General features: G+C 45.4%; 1 protein-coding gene across 4 annotated transcripts in view; it reads left to right on the top strand.

The window, feature by feature from the left end:
* Nucleotides 1-17,435, top strand: part of CTBP1 (C-terminal binding protein 1) — an 857,630-nt gene that overhangs the window by 528,476 nt on the left and 311,719 nt on the right. For all 4 annotated transcript variants that reach the window (XM_086964238.1, XM_086964235.1, XM_086964236.1 and 1 more), the window contains exon 5: nucleotides 2,972-3,186. In XM_086964238.1, coding sequence (XP_086820364.1) covers nucleotides 2,972-3,186 — 215 coding nt within the window. The remainder of the gene's footprint in view (nucleotides 1-2,971; nucleotides 3,187-17,435) is intronic.

Below are 17,435 nucleotides of genomic sequence, written 5' to 3' on the forward strand. Positions count from 1 at the left end.
AACCCGAGGAGAAACCAGAGTGGGCCACCATCTTGTAGCCTCTGCGGTTAAGAGCCTTGCAAGAGTTTCCAATCAAATACGTCTCCTGTAGAAGCACAACATCGGGCATATGTCTCTTAAGCAGTTGGATCACCACCCCTCTCTTGACACGGTCACCCAACCCATTAACATTCCAACTGATCACTTTTAATTTCCTACCCCCATCGTCCCACAACCCGTCTCACCCAACCCCAGCCAACCCAGCCATCAAGTGAAAAACATCATTACATACATTCCATTGCCTAAAGAAAGGAAGAAGAGAAAGAGAACGAACAAACAAATAAACTGGTACAACTTCACCCCCCACCCTGCACCCCTGCATCAGACTAAAAAGCCCCCCCAACCAGCAGTGTGCCTGTCGCCCCATAAACTACTCTACAAAAAGTCCCAGAGGAGTAAGGAATCTCCGCGAACACCTCCCGCCACCCTCCGTGTAACATCAGGAAAGTCAACAAAGTCACTTAAGAACAATACCGATAGTCCCATGAAGCGGGTCACCATACGCCAACGTTACACAGTAGAGCCAAGTCTCATAGATCCGAGCCACCAGCTGCACCCCCTTCTTGTTCATCTCGACCGTCCCGACGCGGCGACAAAGTGTCCAACCATTCACTAACATTCTCGGCGAAGTCAAAAAACAGGGCACGGCCCTCGTGTTCAACCCGAAGTTTGGCAGGGAACATCATGGAGTATTTATATCCCATATCTCGCAATCGCCGTTTTACGCCCGCATAGCTCTGGCGTTGTCGCTGAACAGTCCTGGTAAAGTCGGGGTAGAAGTGTATTTCAGCGTTCTGGTACTGAAGCGGACCATGCCGTCTGGAAGCCTGCAGGACCGCATCTCGGTCTCGAAAGTTGAGAAGCCGTGCTACGATGGGTCTAGGCGCCATGCCCGACTTTGGCTGGCCGCCGGGCACCCGGTGGGCACGCTCCACAGAGAAAAAGTTACTGAGGCCAGATGGTGACAAATGGGTCTTTATCAGGTCCTCCACAAAGAGGTCCGTCGCCGCTTCTTCTGATCCCTCCGGTACACCGACAATGCGGACGTTCTGCCGCCTGGCACGTCCCTCAAAGTCCTCCAGTCTCCTCGAGAATTGGTCCGCAGACATCCGCAGGTTCCGGACCTCGGTCTGCAGGTCCGAGACGTCGGCCGTTAGGCTGGAGGTCTTAATGTCCAGTGTTTTCACTCGATCATTAGTCTTGCCCAGGTCGGCTCTAATGAGAGTCAGTTCCACAGCCATAGTATCCACCTTGTGGGTTAAAACCTCATGCTGCTGCTGCATGTCAGCCCGAAAACTGGTAATGGCTCCCATGATGTCGCTCAGGGTAGGCTCAGAACCGTCAGGCGAGCCCGTAGATGGATGGCTCTTGGCAGACGATCCCGTGGTAGGCGGCGACCTCGGCTGGACATATCGCTCAATTTTGCTTTGTTGTGATTGCGATTTTCCTCGGACGCCTTTGTTCGACGTCTTGTCCGGGTCCCCTCTGCCCGCCATGTTGGTACCGATGAGGACAAAGGGCTACACCAACCAGGTCCGAGCCCAGCGACCCAAGAAGAGAATCCGAGTTAGACAAGCAGACCAGGCCGATGAATAACGCACTGTAGGCCTCAGCACTCTGCCAGTAGGGACAGCAGGCAGCCACTACGCATTCCAGTCATGCGAAGTGACGGAGACCGGAGAGACAATGGCACAGCCCTGGCACGGAGTTCAACTCGACGTAGCTCAGCGTAGGAACCACCGATTCAAAGGCGGAAGGCAGCTCCCGCCTCAGCAGACCACCAGCAATAGGAATACACCCGCGTGGATCAGGATTTCAGGCAGGATATATGAGGAGGATCGGAGGGTCCGCGGAGCTCCGAGCTTACGCGGCCATCTTGGTTGCCCGCGAAGCTCCTCCCCTCGAGGTATTAGTTTTTGATGTATTATGTGTACTCAAGACTTTGTTACCTCTATTTATTTATTATTGTCTTGTTTGAAGTGCAAGCTTTCTTCTTTCTTTATACACTGAGTGTATTTGTGTGAATTGTGTATACTATGTATACGTTGTCTCTATGGTCGGTCTGCCCGTTTTACTTTGGTGGCATGGAAAAAATGGGTGGAACTGACATCACGCCAACGTGGTCTTCTTATGGCTCTGCTGACATCATGCGGAGTCACATGCGCAGCAATGATGCTGTGACAACCTCATCAGCCATAGAGCTACGAAAAATTTCCGGAATGCTGGCACAGGGGGATATTCATAAGGTGAGGAATCCACAGGCAGATACTATATCCACCAGAAAAAGCGTTACCGAAGGTAAGTAACTTGTTCTTTAGTGATGTCTCCATAGGTCCTACTGGCTATAAAGTGGCCCCAGAAGTGGACACATAACAGACTAGCTCTGCACCCTCTACATTCTTAGAACTCTTTATCCCCCTTCCTGTGAGTGACCTGTCTTCTAATCCCTGTTTTTGGTACGTTTGCTTTCCATATTTGGTATGTGACCTCAAAAAGGTTGTTGAGTGCTCTATTCAAATTGAAAACACCCTACCATCTTCCTGTCCTTTTCAGGTCACTGCAATCAGTTTCGTTTTAAGTCGAATGAAAATGGCAGGCATTCGTATGTACAATGTGAATGTTTCGTTACACATTCCCTTGTGTATTTTAAGATCATGCATTACATGTATAACATCCAAAACACGTTTTAACTCCAAGGCAGCCAAAGCACAGCTGTTACAGCTGCAGAAGTCATTTTGACGCTCAAGCAATGTCAATGGGTGTATATGCAATCCAAAGAGGAATAGAAGTATTTGAATCGATGGCTCGATAGATGAAAGTGTGGTAAACCAGCTTGCTGAAAGTGGTGTCCGCAATTATAAAGATTAAATGAAAGTAGTTGTTAGTGTGGCTGGTATATTGTTTATTTCTTTTCCGTTTTGTTGTTTCATAGGACGAGTTGGACAAGCAGTGGCCCTGCGAGCAAAGGCCTTTGGTTTTAGTGTAATATTCTACGACCCATACCTGTCCGATGGCGTCGAACGAGCCCTGGGTCTTCAGCGGGTGAACACTTTGCAGGACCTCCTATTCCATAGTGACTGTGTCACCCTGCACTGCAGTTTGAATGAACACAACCATCATCTTATTAATGATTTTACTATTAAACAGGTAGGCACATGTGCATAATCTGATACAGGCCCTGACAAGTAATATATATACCTTTTTTATTCTTTTTAGTAAAGTTAAAAATTATGCGAGAGCAAGATATTTCCAGGTAAATTAAAGACCTCTCTGGTGAGGTCATGCACATTAGACACTAGGAAGCGTTCTTCTAGCTCTCTCATTTTCTTTAGTATGTCTATTACAATGTTCTTTGAATTTTTGCACAAAATTATTTTTGCACAATTTCGAAACTGGCAAATCATATGTAAAGTACTGTATCTTACAGCCGCGAACTATGATGAAAACGGATATATACAGCTTTAGAAAATGGGTTGAATAGTCAATTGGTGCTTGCGATGTGATAGTATATGTAAATTAGAATTATAAAAGGAAAATCTTAAAACCTATCAAATCATAGTATAGTGAGTGTAGTTGTTCTGTTTTGTTAATTTGTTTAATGTTGCATTAGCTGTCTTATTTTCAGTTGCTTCTCATTATTTCCTGAAAAATCTGCTCGATCACGAGTTGCTCGATAAGACTACATTTTCTCTTGGTGGACTACACTGGTTTAATGAGACAAATACCAAGCAATCCATTTCTTAATGTGGATTTCTTAGAGTGATGATAGATAAATCCGAGAAATTACGTTCATGAATGAATTGATGAAGTATTTATATACTGCAACAAAGACCCTAACAGGGCGTTCTGGCACTTAAAGAGAGAGGATAGATGCAGAGAAACTACAATTGTTTTTCCTAAAAATCAGGTAATTGGTTAAGCAGGTAATTGATTCCGGATCTTACATTAAGAGGGCATTCCTTCCAGAGCTTTGAGGAATGGCAGTAAAAGAAGTGTCCTTTTTTTCAAAAACCTGTTGATTAGACCACATAAAGTGGTTATCTTTGACTTCAGAAACAATTCTTTAAATTTTAAATACAGTAGAAAGAGAATATAAAAAGAGCGGGCCATTTGTTGTAGTCTAATGATAAGGTATGTAATGTGCACTGAGCCTTAAAGCGTGATTTAAATATATTTGCTCATGGTGACGGTGTAGCCTCCAACTGATGTCTAACCAACTTAGACACCATTTCAGGCAAACAAAGGTTTTCACCTTTTCAGCTTTCAACAGGACAGAAACTCACAATGAGTTCTAAATTGTATCGGATGTTGTTGCCGAAATAGTTTTTTAAATCAAAATGATCCACCTTCAAGGTGTTCAAAGGGATGTGTTTCCTATCGTGGTAGGATGCACACAGTGTTTGCTTAAATACCCCTCACACCCCAAAAGGGCCCTTGCAGTCATGCTTCATCATAGGGTCTTCCCACCCCGCTGCGGGACGAGGTGTGCTAGGACTAGCGACTACCCAGGAGCACTGAATTTGCAGTATTATGTGTGATGTAGAGGTAGTGAGAGGAAGGGTTAGAAGTGGATGCGAGAAGTCAGTTAATTTTTTTTGTATATAGCACTTTGTCCTGGCACAAAATTGATAGCAACATAGTGAGTACAGAAGGGATCATTCTTAGTACTGATGAAGAAGCCTTGATGCTCCGAAACATGTTGATTTGATTAGGAGTACCCGCACATAACACGCAGGACTACTCCGCACCACCTTTTTAACAGCACCAACCTCCCTGACCATTTAAAGTTTTTTAAGTCTATGAGGTCAGGTTCTTTTTAACTCACTTCTCGCATCCACCCCTGGCCTTCCTCTCACTACCTCTACATCACACATAGTACTGCAAACTCAGTGCTTCCGCGAAGTCGCTGGTCGTAGCACGCCCTGTCCTGCAGCGGGGCTGGAAGACCCCTATGATGGAGCATGACACCAAGGGCCCTATTGGTGTGTGAGGGGTATTTAAGCAAACACTGTTTGCATCCTACCACGATAGGAAACACATCTCTTTGAACCCCTTGAAGGTGGATCATTTTGGTTTTGTATAGATTTCTGAGTAAGACGTATCCACCTCCAGTGCCCACAAAGGGCATTCCCTCTTCACTCCCCAATCTTATTTGTTGTAGAAATAGTTTTTAGTCTTCTTGGATGTAGCAAATTGTTAAATATAGTAGGAAACACAGTTTAAGCTATTGGATGTTTGCCACCCCCGGTTTTAATTTTTTTTGTCCTAATTTACTCACTGGAGGAATTGGTACTGATATGTCAAACAAGAAATGTAGGATTTGGAACAAGATATAAGGATACAGTGCAAGCTAAAAGAATATAACAAGGTCCATTGTATTCCGCCCAAAGTGTCTTAGTGTGGAGTTATTGGGTGTGACTACCCTCACTTTTGTTTTCTTTGAGTTTAATGTGACCTGCATCAATGAGTTGTTGATGATGTGCATTCTGGGATTCAACCTGGGAGGCATTGTTTTTATGTAATCTTTGCAAGATATAGCTAGGGATTCTTATGACTGCGAGTAGCAGATGTGGAAAACAAAATAGGAGGCTGTGGTGAATCTTATTTCATCATGCAAAAAAGACTCAAGACTGATAGGAGTAATGATTTGCCTGCCATCATGAATGACTTGAGCTTGCAGTAGGCTATTGTTGGAAAGTGGATTATTGGTAGGGGCAAATGTCGGTCTGCCACTGGCACTAACACCACTAACACAGTATAGGGCTCAGAATAGGTCTTAGAAAATTATTCCCATGCTCTACCCTTGGTAACGTGGCTGCGAGCATGGAGGATTAACTTCAAAGACAGGTATGTAAAGCATTTAAAAACACCAATTCTGTAAATAATCGAGCCACAACACAAAATAAAAATCCAACACCAATTTATAAAAATAGCAAATAGTTGTATCTTTTAAATGACACTAAAACAAAATAAATCCACTTTAGGGGACCAGAGATATGAATTTTTAAAGATTAGTCACTTTCTAGTGCTTAGAGACCAACAGTGCCCTTTTAGTCATTTTGTTGCCTCTGACAGGGACACATTCACCTTTAGCAATTGTTCTGGAGGATCTCACACCAGTCTTGTGCAGCCCCCTCCAGCAGGCTGGTTCCTGTTAGAACTCCTTCCTGAAGTTCTTCTTGCGGGTCCCAAAGTATCCAAAACACAATCCAAGGTTCTGGAACCTCTAAGTGGGTCCTTGAAAGTGTGAGTCTTCAATTCCCACAATCCATTTGACCAAAACCCTTACAAATCCACTGGTAGTACTCCAGGCTGGGGATTCTTGTGGTGATGTTCCAGGTGAGCTTTGTTAACCTGTAGCTTGCAGGGAGTCCACTCTTCAGTCCTTTTGAAGCAGGTATGATCCACAGGGCTGTAGTTTCAAATGGTGCCATTAGGAAATGCACATCAAACTTCCAGCATGGCCCGCCTTGCTTTCTTAAGTTTCAAGCAGCAGATCTGAGCGGCACCGCCCCTCTCAGAGACTTATTCAGTGTTCTCTGGGGTCAAGCAGAAGGGCACCCCTGTCTAATGAGCTGCAGGGTTTCACCCAGAGATCTGACCACTTCCTGCAGAGTGTGGCAAAATACTAACCAAGAAATCACTATTCTTCCAAAATTCAATATGTCAGAATTGTTATCAGGGAGGGAAGAGCTGGCTAAACACATCCCCAGGGTGGGTAATTTCCATAGTCTCTCCCCCTTGCATCTGCTCATTCCTTCCTTAATCCTAGCATCTTGTGGCAGGTGAACAGTGTAAGGTTGTAAATGACACTGGGTTCCTCCCTTTCTCTTGAAGTCCATGGTTAACGACAACTCCCCCTCCTCTGGCGTTCCTATGCCCAGCAACCTTTCCTCCCCAAAAGGCTTCCTTACCCCAAGATTCATTTATCACCTCTTCAAAGCAGCCAGGCTCACCCACTTATCTTTGACCATTGACCAATCAAGGCAGAGCAGTACAGGGTTGAATTTGGCTTACAGACAAAAGAAATCTTATGACTTCTTGTCTGTACATTTTACAATAAATTCAATAATACCATATGGTTGGATTCTTCATTACTATTCTACTGAGTCCTTTTATCCTAGTTGTATGGCTTTTCTTTCTCCAGTTAATAACTAATAACCTTTCCAATGTTAACATGGGATTGGCAATGGGAGAAGTGGCTTGGACCATTTTTCCAGCACCAGGGCTTATAAAAACATATTTTATAAGTTTGCTACATAGTTCTACAGGACCCCCACCCCAGGAAACCTAGGGGAGACTTTAGGGGTTCTGAATATGTAAATATATTGTAGCTCCTCCTTCCACAGTGCTCCTACCACCAAAGTCGATGCAATTACACTTTACTCTGGGCATGTAAAACTAATTTTTATAAGGGTCCGCCTTATAGATACCTGACCCCCTCCCCCCCCACCCCTGGGACACCTAGGGGAGACCTTGGGGGTATAATATGCCCAAACATTGTAGGTTAACCATTTTTAAGTGCCCAAACACAAAAGTTGAGTTTGGGCACAATTCGCTTTTTAAAAGCAGTCCTATAGCACAGAGCCACTTTTAAAAAGACCTCTGGCTTCAGCAGTGCGCACATGCAAGTGCAGAAAGGGCTGGCCTCTAAACTGCCATGCCCTATTATTATACGAGGGACTGTTAGGTAGTTTCAATCCCCCTGCCCTATTATGTACTAGGTCCGGAAAGGTTAGGTCATACCAATCACAGGGGTACCCCAACCCTTAGTATACCCTAGTGAATGTAGGAGTTTTCACTGTATTCTAAATGTTTCCAGTATAGCACTGGCATTGGTTGGGCAGAGCCCAGGGTTAGTCAGAGTCTGTTACCACCAGTACCAGTCCGCAAAAGGTTGGGGGGCCCAGGGCACAGGATGACTTGGCAACAGCTATCAATATGGTGTCCTAGGTCTAAAGAATTAAGCCCCTAAAACGTATCATCTGCAGATACTTTCAGGTCATACAGGAAGCAGACCAGGATATACTAAATTCCTGGGGCTGTATCAAAGTCTGCCTTAAAAGCACCCAGCCTTTCCGTCCTAGGTCTTGTAAGGGATTGGTGACTCTGAGTATTAGGCTAAATACATCTGTTTGGAAAAAGCATATCATTTGTGTCCAGGTATGTTTGTGTTTCTTACCAGGGAGTTGCTGCAGTTTGATTCATAACAGTATTCATGGTAAATTTCAGTGTGGAGTGGTCCTAGCTGTATCATGACTGGAGTCCTGATCTGAAAGACGTGCCTGCCCCAGTGGCAGCAGAGTCAATAAAAAAAGTCCAAGCATTTTTGTGTTACTATAGTCAGGTAACTGGTTTAGAAGTCAGAGAGTGATGAGAAAGGCATCTCTGAGACTGAGAAAGTGGTAATGCTTTAATCGTACAAGGCTCTAGGGTCTCCTTTCAGCCACCACAGTTTTGTCTGGTGAGGAAATGCATGTTAGCTGTTCAGAGAGATTTGGGGGAATGCTGGGTGATAGAAAATGTGTTGACTCCCATAGATTCTAGAACTTGTGTTTATTTGTATCCAAAGTTTGAGGATTGCAAGGGCTTCTGGGTAAGAAAACCTTGTGAGAGTCACACAACGCGCACGATCCTGGACTTTCCTGGTTGTCTAGTTTTCAGAAATGTGTAGGTTTCCCTAGGTGGCAGCCGATCACAACTTCTCAATCTACAAATACCCACACTGCAAAAACAAAAGTTGGTTTGGAATGGGAAAAAAGATTGTCTATGTTGCGTTTTGAGTAGTAACTTATTGCTCCCGCTAGGCCCACCCTCAAAAAGTGTGGGTTGCATTTTTATGTGGCGATGTGAGAACGCTGAGTGGTTGACAATTTGTGGATCGATGCAGATTCCAGAAATTAGCATTTCAAAATGTAAATAGATCTGTAATCTTATCCATTTACGCAAAGTTTGAAGTCTGCAGTTTACAGGGCATCGTGGGAAAGTGAGTGGGATCAATTCAAGTTAGATCAAGCTGGAAACTTATTGGTGTTAAGTTCTCAAAAATGTTAGCGGTTGTTGCTGTTCCTTTGAAGTGAAACCCCCACATACACAGGTTGGTTTTGACACCTCCAGAAGTGCTAGTTTCAAAGAGCAAATGCTAATACCAGTATCATAATATTGAACCAATGTCTGCTGAAGGAGAGCCGTACAGTCACATCACGGCACCAGCCATTTTATGGTCCATTCACACGACTTTCACACACCAAACACAAAGACTATCATACCGCCAACCACTGGCCCAATCCAGCACAGCAGTTCACTCACATCAAAATACCACCGCCATTCAAGAGCCGTTCACATTCATACACCACAGGATGGAGTCACCAATCAACCTACCTTTCATCCAGTTATCAAGGAATTTGCCTACAAACACACCACAGACAAACCTACATATATGGCTTGACATGATGTCGGTTGGTGCCTCAACAAGCTTCAAAACATCACAAATCAAAAGAAGCATGGACTAAGTTTTTACTACGTCAAGTATCTGCCACCTTCAACGCTCTGAGCAATACTGGAGGCGCACTAAGTGAACCTTTACTAACTGCTCCCATGAGAACACTTTTAGCGCACTTGCTGTGCTAAAACCAACTCTTTCCATTATGGAAATCTGAGTTAGGGGGTTGTCTCAGGGCCTAGACTCCTCAAACTGAGTGAGCATATCTACATTTGAAACATAAGTAAATGTGGTAGGGAAGACTATCCTAAGTTTCCTAAAGAGCACGTTCAAAACTACTAAGAACATTAGTTTTGGCGCACAGGGCACTCGGTGACAGTGTGATGTATATCCTGTCCACCACTGTGTCTGTAATGTGCTTGTAATACTGAGAATAGAATACCTACAACGTACTGACCGAGGGTAATCATGGCAAGCAGGCCACCAAAATTATCCATCGCAACAGCAATGATCATGGTCCTCAGTATCACTGGAAGAAGAGTCATAGGCTGGAACTCCAATAGCTGAAAAAACTGATAATGCTCTACTTCCCTCTATTTCGGATGGTGTCTTTGTATCTGATTCTGCTGCAGAGCTGCCCTCTATTACTTGAGTTAGGCCCTGGTCAGCAGTCATCCACCGAGATGCCATCTTTGTTGACTGTCTAAAACCTTCCTTCTAAAAAACGTTGTCTTACGTAAAAGGTAGAGACATGATTAAAAAACAGTAGGTGTGTGTGTGCGTCGGAAAGATGTGCGCGACAAAGTATAAAAGCATGAAAGCAGTGAGTGAGAGGGCATGAATCAAATTGGAAAAAAGAATTCTGACAGTAGGCAGTGGCAAAGCAAGTTGCTTACTTTTCTTTATACCGAACAATGTAGCAGTTAAAAAGTGGTAATGTGTGTCTATGATTGTAGTGAATAATCCACTAAAGGATTTGTTATTCTCGAAAAGTTAAGTGTAAGTATAATGTCACAGTTATTTACATAGTAGTGACTACTCCATTTATTCATTTTCATGCGCGAAAACACCTACTATCCATTTTACGGTTAATATCGTTGCCAGTATTTACGCCCTTTTTGTCTGATTACCTTTCTGCTTTGGATGTACTAGGTTGTGTGCTTCCTTTGAAACGTAAATGCAACTTGGCTTTAAGTGTATAAGGTAAAGTGAATTTCATACAAAAATGTCATACGTCGTCCGTTAGTGTCTCTTAATTTTAATTGAACATATTTTCGTCATTGTAATATCACTGGAGTGGCAAACGAATTGTATCAAGTTCATATGTTTCTTATTTTATAGATCAGCTACCAAATCATAACCATAGTCTTACTTTCTTGCCTTATTTGTTTGATTGAACAGCTGTTATGCTTTTTTCAGAATTTATGTAGAGCTGTTCATATTGAATAGTCCCCCTTAACGTTATGCTGTTTTGGCTGATGGAGTAACGTTTATGGAAAGCCAACTTGTAGGAGTCTAGTCGGTTAATAAAGTGGCCAAACCGGAGTACATGGGTGCTTGCCTGCTAAGCAACTCCTGTTCAATGCAGACTTCTATAGGGGAGTGGCATTAGAGTTCGTAATGCGTTGAGAAGTGGACACATTAATCCATTTGGGGATTCAAGCAATTGACATAATACCAGAGGTACCTACCCCCCGGACAATGACGTAGTATTCCAGATGTAACTCCCAGAATTTATCACCATAAGTTAGCTGTGGCTTCTGAAAGGAGTAGCAACGCTCCCATGGGACATTGAGTTTTACACACTCTCTGCTAGATGAGCCCTGTCTTCATAGTGCCCACACCGCCAGCGCTCGCTCCGTACTGCGCACGTTAACACTTATATACCAAGGAGACTCATGAGACATATTTGTGGGAAAGCAGTGGTGCAGGTTTATTTCGTACAACAAGTAGCTGATAAGGTGGGTCATCTTACAGGTGATCCAATGCGGCAGCCCCTCGCTGACCCGCATGCCTAAGGAGCCATCTTGCACGGCGAGTCGATGCTCTGACGGTGCAGTAAATTATCACTTTATTTCGTTATACTCCCGCCCCCCCCTGTCAGGGCGGAGCGATGAGGCACACCCCCGGTCGGTTCAGGCCCCCCGACCACCCGAAGGACTAACGGGGCGCCGACGCTGTTTCCTGGAACCCCCTCGGCTCCAGGTTCTTGGCTCAGGCACCCTTACTGTGCCAGGCAGAGGTATTTAGACTGTATCCTTCTGCCGCAGAGGTACCCCTACTGTCCATCTGCTTCCAGATCGCCCTGTGACTCCGCCTACAACACAAAACATGACCATTAAAAGTTCACAACTTTCGCCCTCCGCTCTGCAGCTGGGTCAGGGTTAGTGTGGGAACAGCGCAGAGCAGCCCAAGGAACCACGCGGGAAGGAGAGGCCGAGCAAAGTTGTTGGGCCTGCTATATACCCCCCGGGAACGCCCCCATCCCTAGAAGAGCCCTCCCATTGGCCGTTGGCGTGGAGGGCGGCTCAGGGGGGGGGTTGACGCGCTGCAGCTCCTCTCGCGCGACGTGTGGGACTAAGACGCTGTCTCGCCCATGCTCCCCTCCGTGTCGCGCGGCCAGCGGCATAGTGCCCACACCGCCAGCGCTCGCTCCGTACTGCGCACGTTAACACTTATATACCAAGGAGACTCATGAGACATATTTGTGGGAAAGCAGTGGTGCAGGTTTATTTCGTACAACAAGTAGCTGATAAGGTGGGTCATCTTACAGGCGATCCAATGCGGCAGCCCCTCGCTGACCCGCATGCCTAAGGAGCCATCTTGCACGGCGAGTCGATGCTCTGATGGTGCAGTAAATTATCACTTTATTTCGTTATACTCCCGCCCCCCCTGTCAGGGCGGAGCGATGAGGCACACCCCCGGTCGGTTCAGGCCCCCCGACCGCCCGAAGGACTAACGGGGCGCCAACGCTGTTTCCTGGAACCCCCTCGGCTCCAGGTTCTTGGCTCAGGCACCCTTACTGTGCCAGGCAGAGGTATTTAGACTGTATCCGTCTGCCGCAGAGGTACCCCTACTGTCCATCTGCTTCCAGATCGCCCTGTACTCCGCCACAGCTCTGAAGGAGGCCCCCGTCGATGACAGACCCCCCACCACCTAGCTACTTTCGGTCGCTGTTTAGTGCACCTTTATCATAGTACCCTTCTGTGTTCTCTCCGTATTGGTACCTGCCAATGAAGATTTCTTGCTATGGTTCTCAGGTCATGCTCTCAATTACATAGGCCACATCACTTATGGATATATCTTAGAACGGGTCTTAGGACACGCCCTTAGTTACCTGAGCCGCACCTCTTATGGGGATTGCTTAGATACGGTTCTTAGGCCACGCCCTTAGTCACATAGCCACACCTCCCACAGAGATTCCTTGGGTACTGTTAGTTGTTTTTGTCCTGACATATTATACGGGGGAATCGGCAAGTGACCATTTGCATTATTGTATCTGCTGAGAATGGAAAACCAGTGATATTCGTCCCCGCAAAGAGGTGGGATTATGACAGTTATCCTGTAGTCAAATCATTTACTTGCTACATGGGCACGGTGCTGCAATAATCATGACAGTGATTGTCCTGGCACATCACTGCAAGATCATTATTTCAGATTGGTTAGAGCCAGCTAGCAGATGCCCGTAACCGTCAATGTCATTTCCAGTTCTCAGTTTAAAGTGTTTGCCATTATTGCAGTGCTCTCCTTGTACCTGTGTTTGGTACTCTTTGGTGCATGCCACGCCACTTCTCTCTTATAACACACTGTTTGCTATTTCTCACGTGTTGTTTACCTTTGCACTTGCACAAGTGCCATCATTGCCTACGTAACGTCTGTTCTTGTGCCTGGGTGCCTGGTATATGTTCCCTTGCAACCTGCACACTGTTGTACTGTTTGCTACCTCCTGCCTTTCATTTACTCACAATTGTCACTCTTACCTCATGTAACTTGTCTGTTTTTTGTAGGTTTTCCCCTGTCATTTACTGCAAAGTTACTCGCCCGTCATTTTCTGTACCTATTGAGCCCCACTCAGGGTGACGTGTTTGCCGACCATGCCTGGCATAATCGAATTTGCAGTGAGAGCCAGGAAGGTGGCTGTGCTCCTGCTCTAGTGAACACATTGAGAGGTACTGCAAGTACCGGCGGAAACGGTCTGCTCGGGCTGCGTTTCTTGTTGTTGTTCAGAACAATTAAGTGCGTGTCACAGTGAATGATAAAGTGAATGGCGGGGGTGCATAAAAGGCTCGGCGTGGTACCCCCGGGGAGCCACAAGCAGCCTGTGAGTTCTGAAATCAGACTGAAAACCGGAATTTTCACTCACTTTCACAATCCATAAATACATACAAACATCCCATGTATAATCATGCGCAACATGCGTGCGTATGCTTGACCATGACAATATTACTACATGTATGCAAATATGGGTGTAGTAGATATATAGGAATAAATTCATTGAACCAAATTATTGCGAAGTCCAATGCATAATTGTGAGACAAACACAGCACTGTGCATCTTAGTACCGCGCAGCGCTGGACACTGTGCGTTTTAACAATTATGACAGTTCATGTCCTGGCCAATCGCTGCAAGGTCATTACCTGGAATGGTTATAGCATTGCCTGGCAGATACACCTAGCGCTCCCCATCCTATGTGCCATTTATTGCATTATTATCCTTGCACCTGTGTGTGGTACTCTTTACGCAAAAAACCATCTGCGACAAGCTTGTACAAAATGTGGCCGCTATAACAAACAGCTGCATTGCGTAGGAGCCGGTCGAAACAGACACTGCAATGAAAAGCTTCAGAATATATTCCCAGACTCACTAGTATATTCCAGTAAACAGATATTTAAATGGATAAACCGATAAATGAATGGAGAATCGAAACATGGGCAATTCCAGCCTTCCATGATGTACGGAGGAGTCGCCCTTATCGATCATGGGATGCGAAAACTGCTAAACTTCGGTATTATAAAGGATAGCGCCCACGCCAACTAAATTGTATTCATTTGGCTTGCACAGGAGAGATTGCGTGTGAACGCACGCACACACACTCCCTTCCAAAACATAACTATTATTATGAGGACCGGCCATTGACAGTAATGAGGTGTGATCTTACTTTTCTAAATCCGCGCGACTTTAATGGTAGGGTAGGTTTATAAACCGGATCAAGGCCAATAAAACTGCACGCACACACACACATGTATACACACACACACACACACACTATTTGCGGTCCAGTCTTGGCAAAGACCTGGCAAGGATGTACGGGCAATAATGCATATGGAAATATCACCGTGCATAGGCCCACAGGTGGACCTAAAACTCAAGGTAGCATTTGTTGACTTACTGAAGTTCAAAAACACAATACAGAGGCAGAATGCACCCCAGACATGCCCCTGCTGACCCATCCACTACCTCACCACCAACATGTCCAGTATTAAAAACCATGACCCTGGCTGCACTGCGGATAGGCGATTGCATGTTCGAAAATTACGTCTGGTCCCTGGGCTGAAGGTGACAGTTGCATTGTTGCCCCTGGTCCATCATTTAGCGTACCATTTGTTATAAAATGGTGGGCAGTCCTCGCAGAACATGCAGACAAGTGTGCTGTGATTGGCCCAAGCACTGCTCCATCAAACATTGACTTTCTCAAGTTGTAGCTCAACAAAGTTCAGGGCATCTGGTCAATGCTTAAATATCAACTAGCACTTTCTTTAACTGCCCCTTAAAACTCACTACTTCTTTTTCAGACTTAGCTATCTGTATACAGGATAAACAATTTTTAGCTGCATGTTTCAATGAGAAACTCGTCTAACAACAAAATAATAGTGTCTGTGCTGCCACGCCATTAACGTGGACACAATTTTAACTTTTTCTACTTGGTAAAATGGCATGCCGGAGACAGTCTTTGAAATTCTGCTCTTAGAATAAATGCTCCAACAGAGAGCATGCCATATTTTCATTAAGTGGCACCTGGCTCTTCCGAACAGACATTTTGAATGACAATACAGCCCTACTGGAGCAGCTGTGCGTGACTGTAGCCTCTCAATAGGTTTCCATTGAACTAATAACCAAGCTTGTTGTCTTAAAAGTACTTTATGGGTGCCTTATATGAAAATATGAGCTTGGCACTATCTCCTCTCGTAAGAGGGCCCTCAAGGGGCCTGAAGTGCAGCAAAGACCGTTTATAAATAGGCCCAACCAGCTCCTTTAATTAATATATAAAGTACAGGAGACAAAATGGAGGATGCTGGTTACAGCCCAGTCTCTGCGACTCTGTTCAGGGCGTATATGTGTACTTGTACCACAATTCGGACCTTTGACCATATCATGCCGCATTTATTGAATTGTTTCATTTTAACCCCACAAATCAATGCTCTTGGATAAAGTGATTGAGGTAAAAAACACTTCACCGGCTAAAAGAAGATAAGGTTGAGTAACGTTCCTACAAGGTATAAGAGCTTGTTGGCTTCAAAATGGCGGCCCTGACTGCATCCTGCAGTTGGTGTTGTTTGAAAGAGTTGTACTGTCTCCTATTGGAACGAGCATAACCCAGGTTAAAGTTGCAGCACTCGAAGGCCACTCACTATCTGGTATTGAGCCTCAGGCTTTTTTAACTGTGCATCACCATTGAATAACTGTGCACCGTGTTATAAATGCTGTGGGTCATTGTATTTTAGCTGTGGGGTTTGATTATTTTACCTTGGACTAAGGCAGTTTTGCGTTGGTTTGCAAACAATGTTATTCATGGCGTGTGTCTCTAGATCAACTTCCTTAACTTTTCCTGCTAACAGAAACAACAGTTTAAAGAAAATACACTGCCATTTATGTTCACATGGTGCCCTAATCGCCCAGGGTATCCCGCCGCAAGACACACGTTGATCCACCGCATGGCCCGCCCGGATCGGCACAGGAGCCCAGGGCCGCTCACAGTCCCACATGTGTGCCACGAAGCTACGGGTGCGCAACGCGGGGTAACTTCAGTCTCCCGCCGCAAGACACACGTTGATCCACCGCATGGCCCGCCTGGATCGGCACAGGAGCCCAGGGCCGTTCACAGTCCCACAAGATGATCCCACATAAATTCGCCCTTAAAAGAACACCACGCAGCGATGTTTGACACGCAAAGCACAAGCCTGGCACTGGGGATTGCTTTAGCCATATGTGACTAAGAAATAATCGGAAATGTCATACCCGACGGCTATAAATACAAATATCAGTCAGAAAGTACCGTCCTAAACATAGAGCCCAAGAGACAACACTGACTATGTACTTGTTCGAATCCTCTAAAATGCAGAATCTTAACAACCATGTTCAACGGGGAGGCCCTTGAAGAAGTGAGTTAGTTTTCGGTGAATGCAGCAGCGGTTGCTAACGAATAACCACCCTACCGAGCATGGTGATTAGTCTGGGGCGTCCCTTAAGCACATCCCTGTACCATGCCGGCACTCTAACCTGCCGCAAGCAATTCGAAGGCCCCGCGGCCGCAGCACATGAACTAACCTGCTAATAACCTTTGTGGCTACGCTCCTAGTAACCCCCATGCCTTGCGCCCACTACCCATAAGTTCAACAGTAATGCCCGGCAGCACTGATACAATACATTTAATGGGTATAGTACCAGCACTTCTCAGCAGCAAACCTGCCTGCTGCACTTCTATATTTCCATTGGAAGCACCAGTGACATGGAATGAGGGCCAGAAAGGGGCCCAACCAGTGCTTAGTTGGGGTTGGAGAAGCGCTCTGAGAGCCAAGGAGGGAGGAATGGAGAATTACTGTTAGCGAGGGACGGAGGGGCTGATCGATGGTGAGCAAAGAGTGCGCGCAGCGAGAGGGATAAGGAGCAATCAGTGAGGAATGGCGAGCTAATGCTAGGGGATATTTAAACATCAGTGTTATATTAGAATTCTCAA

Source organism: Lissotriton vulgaris, chromosome 3_2 (genome assembly GCF_964263255.1).
Source record: "Lissotriton vulgaris chromosome 3_2, aLisVul1.2, whole genome shotgun sequence".
NCBI lineage: Eukaryota > Metazoa > Chordata > Amphibia > Caudata > Salamandridae > Lissotriton > Lissotriton vulgaris.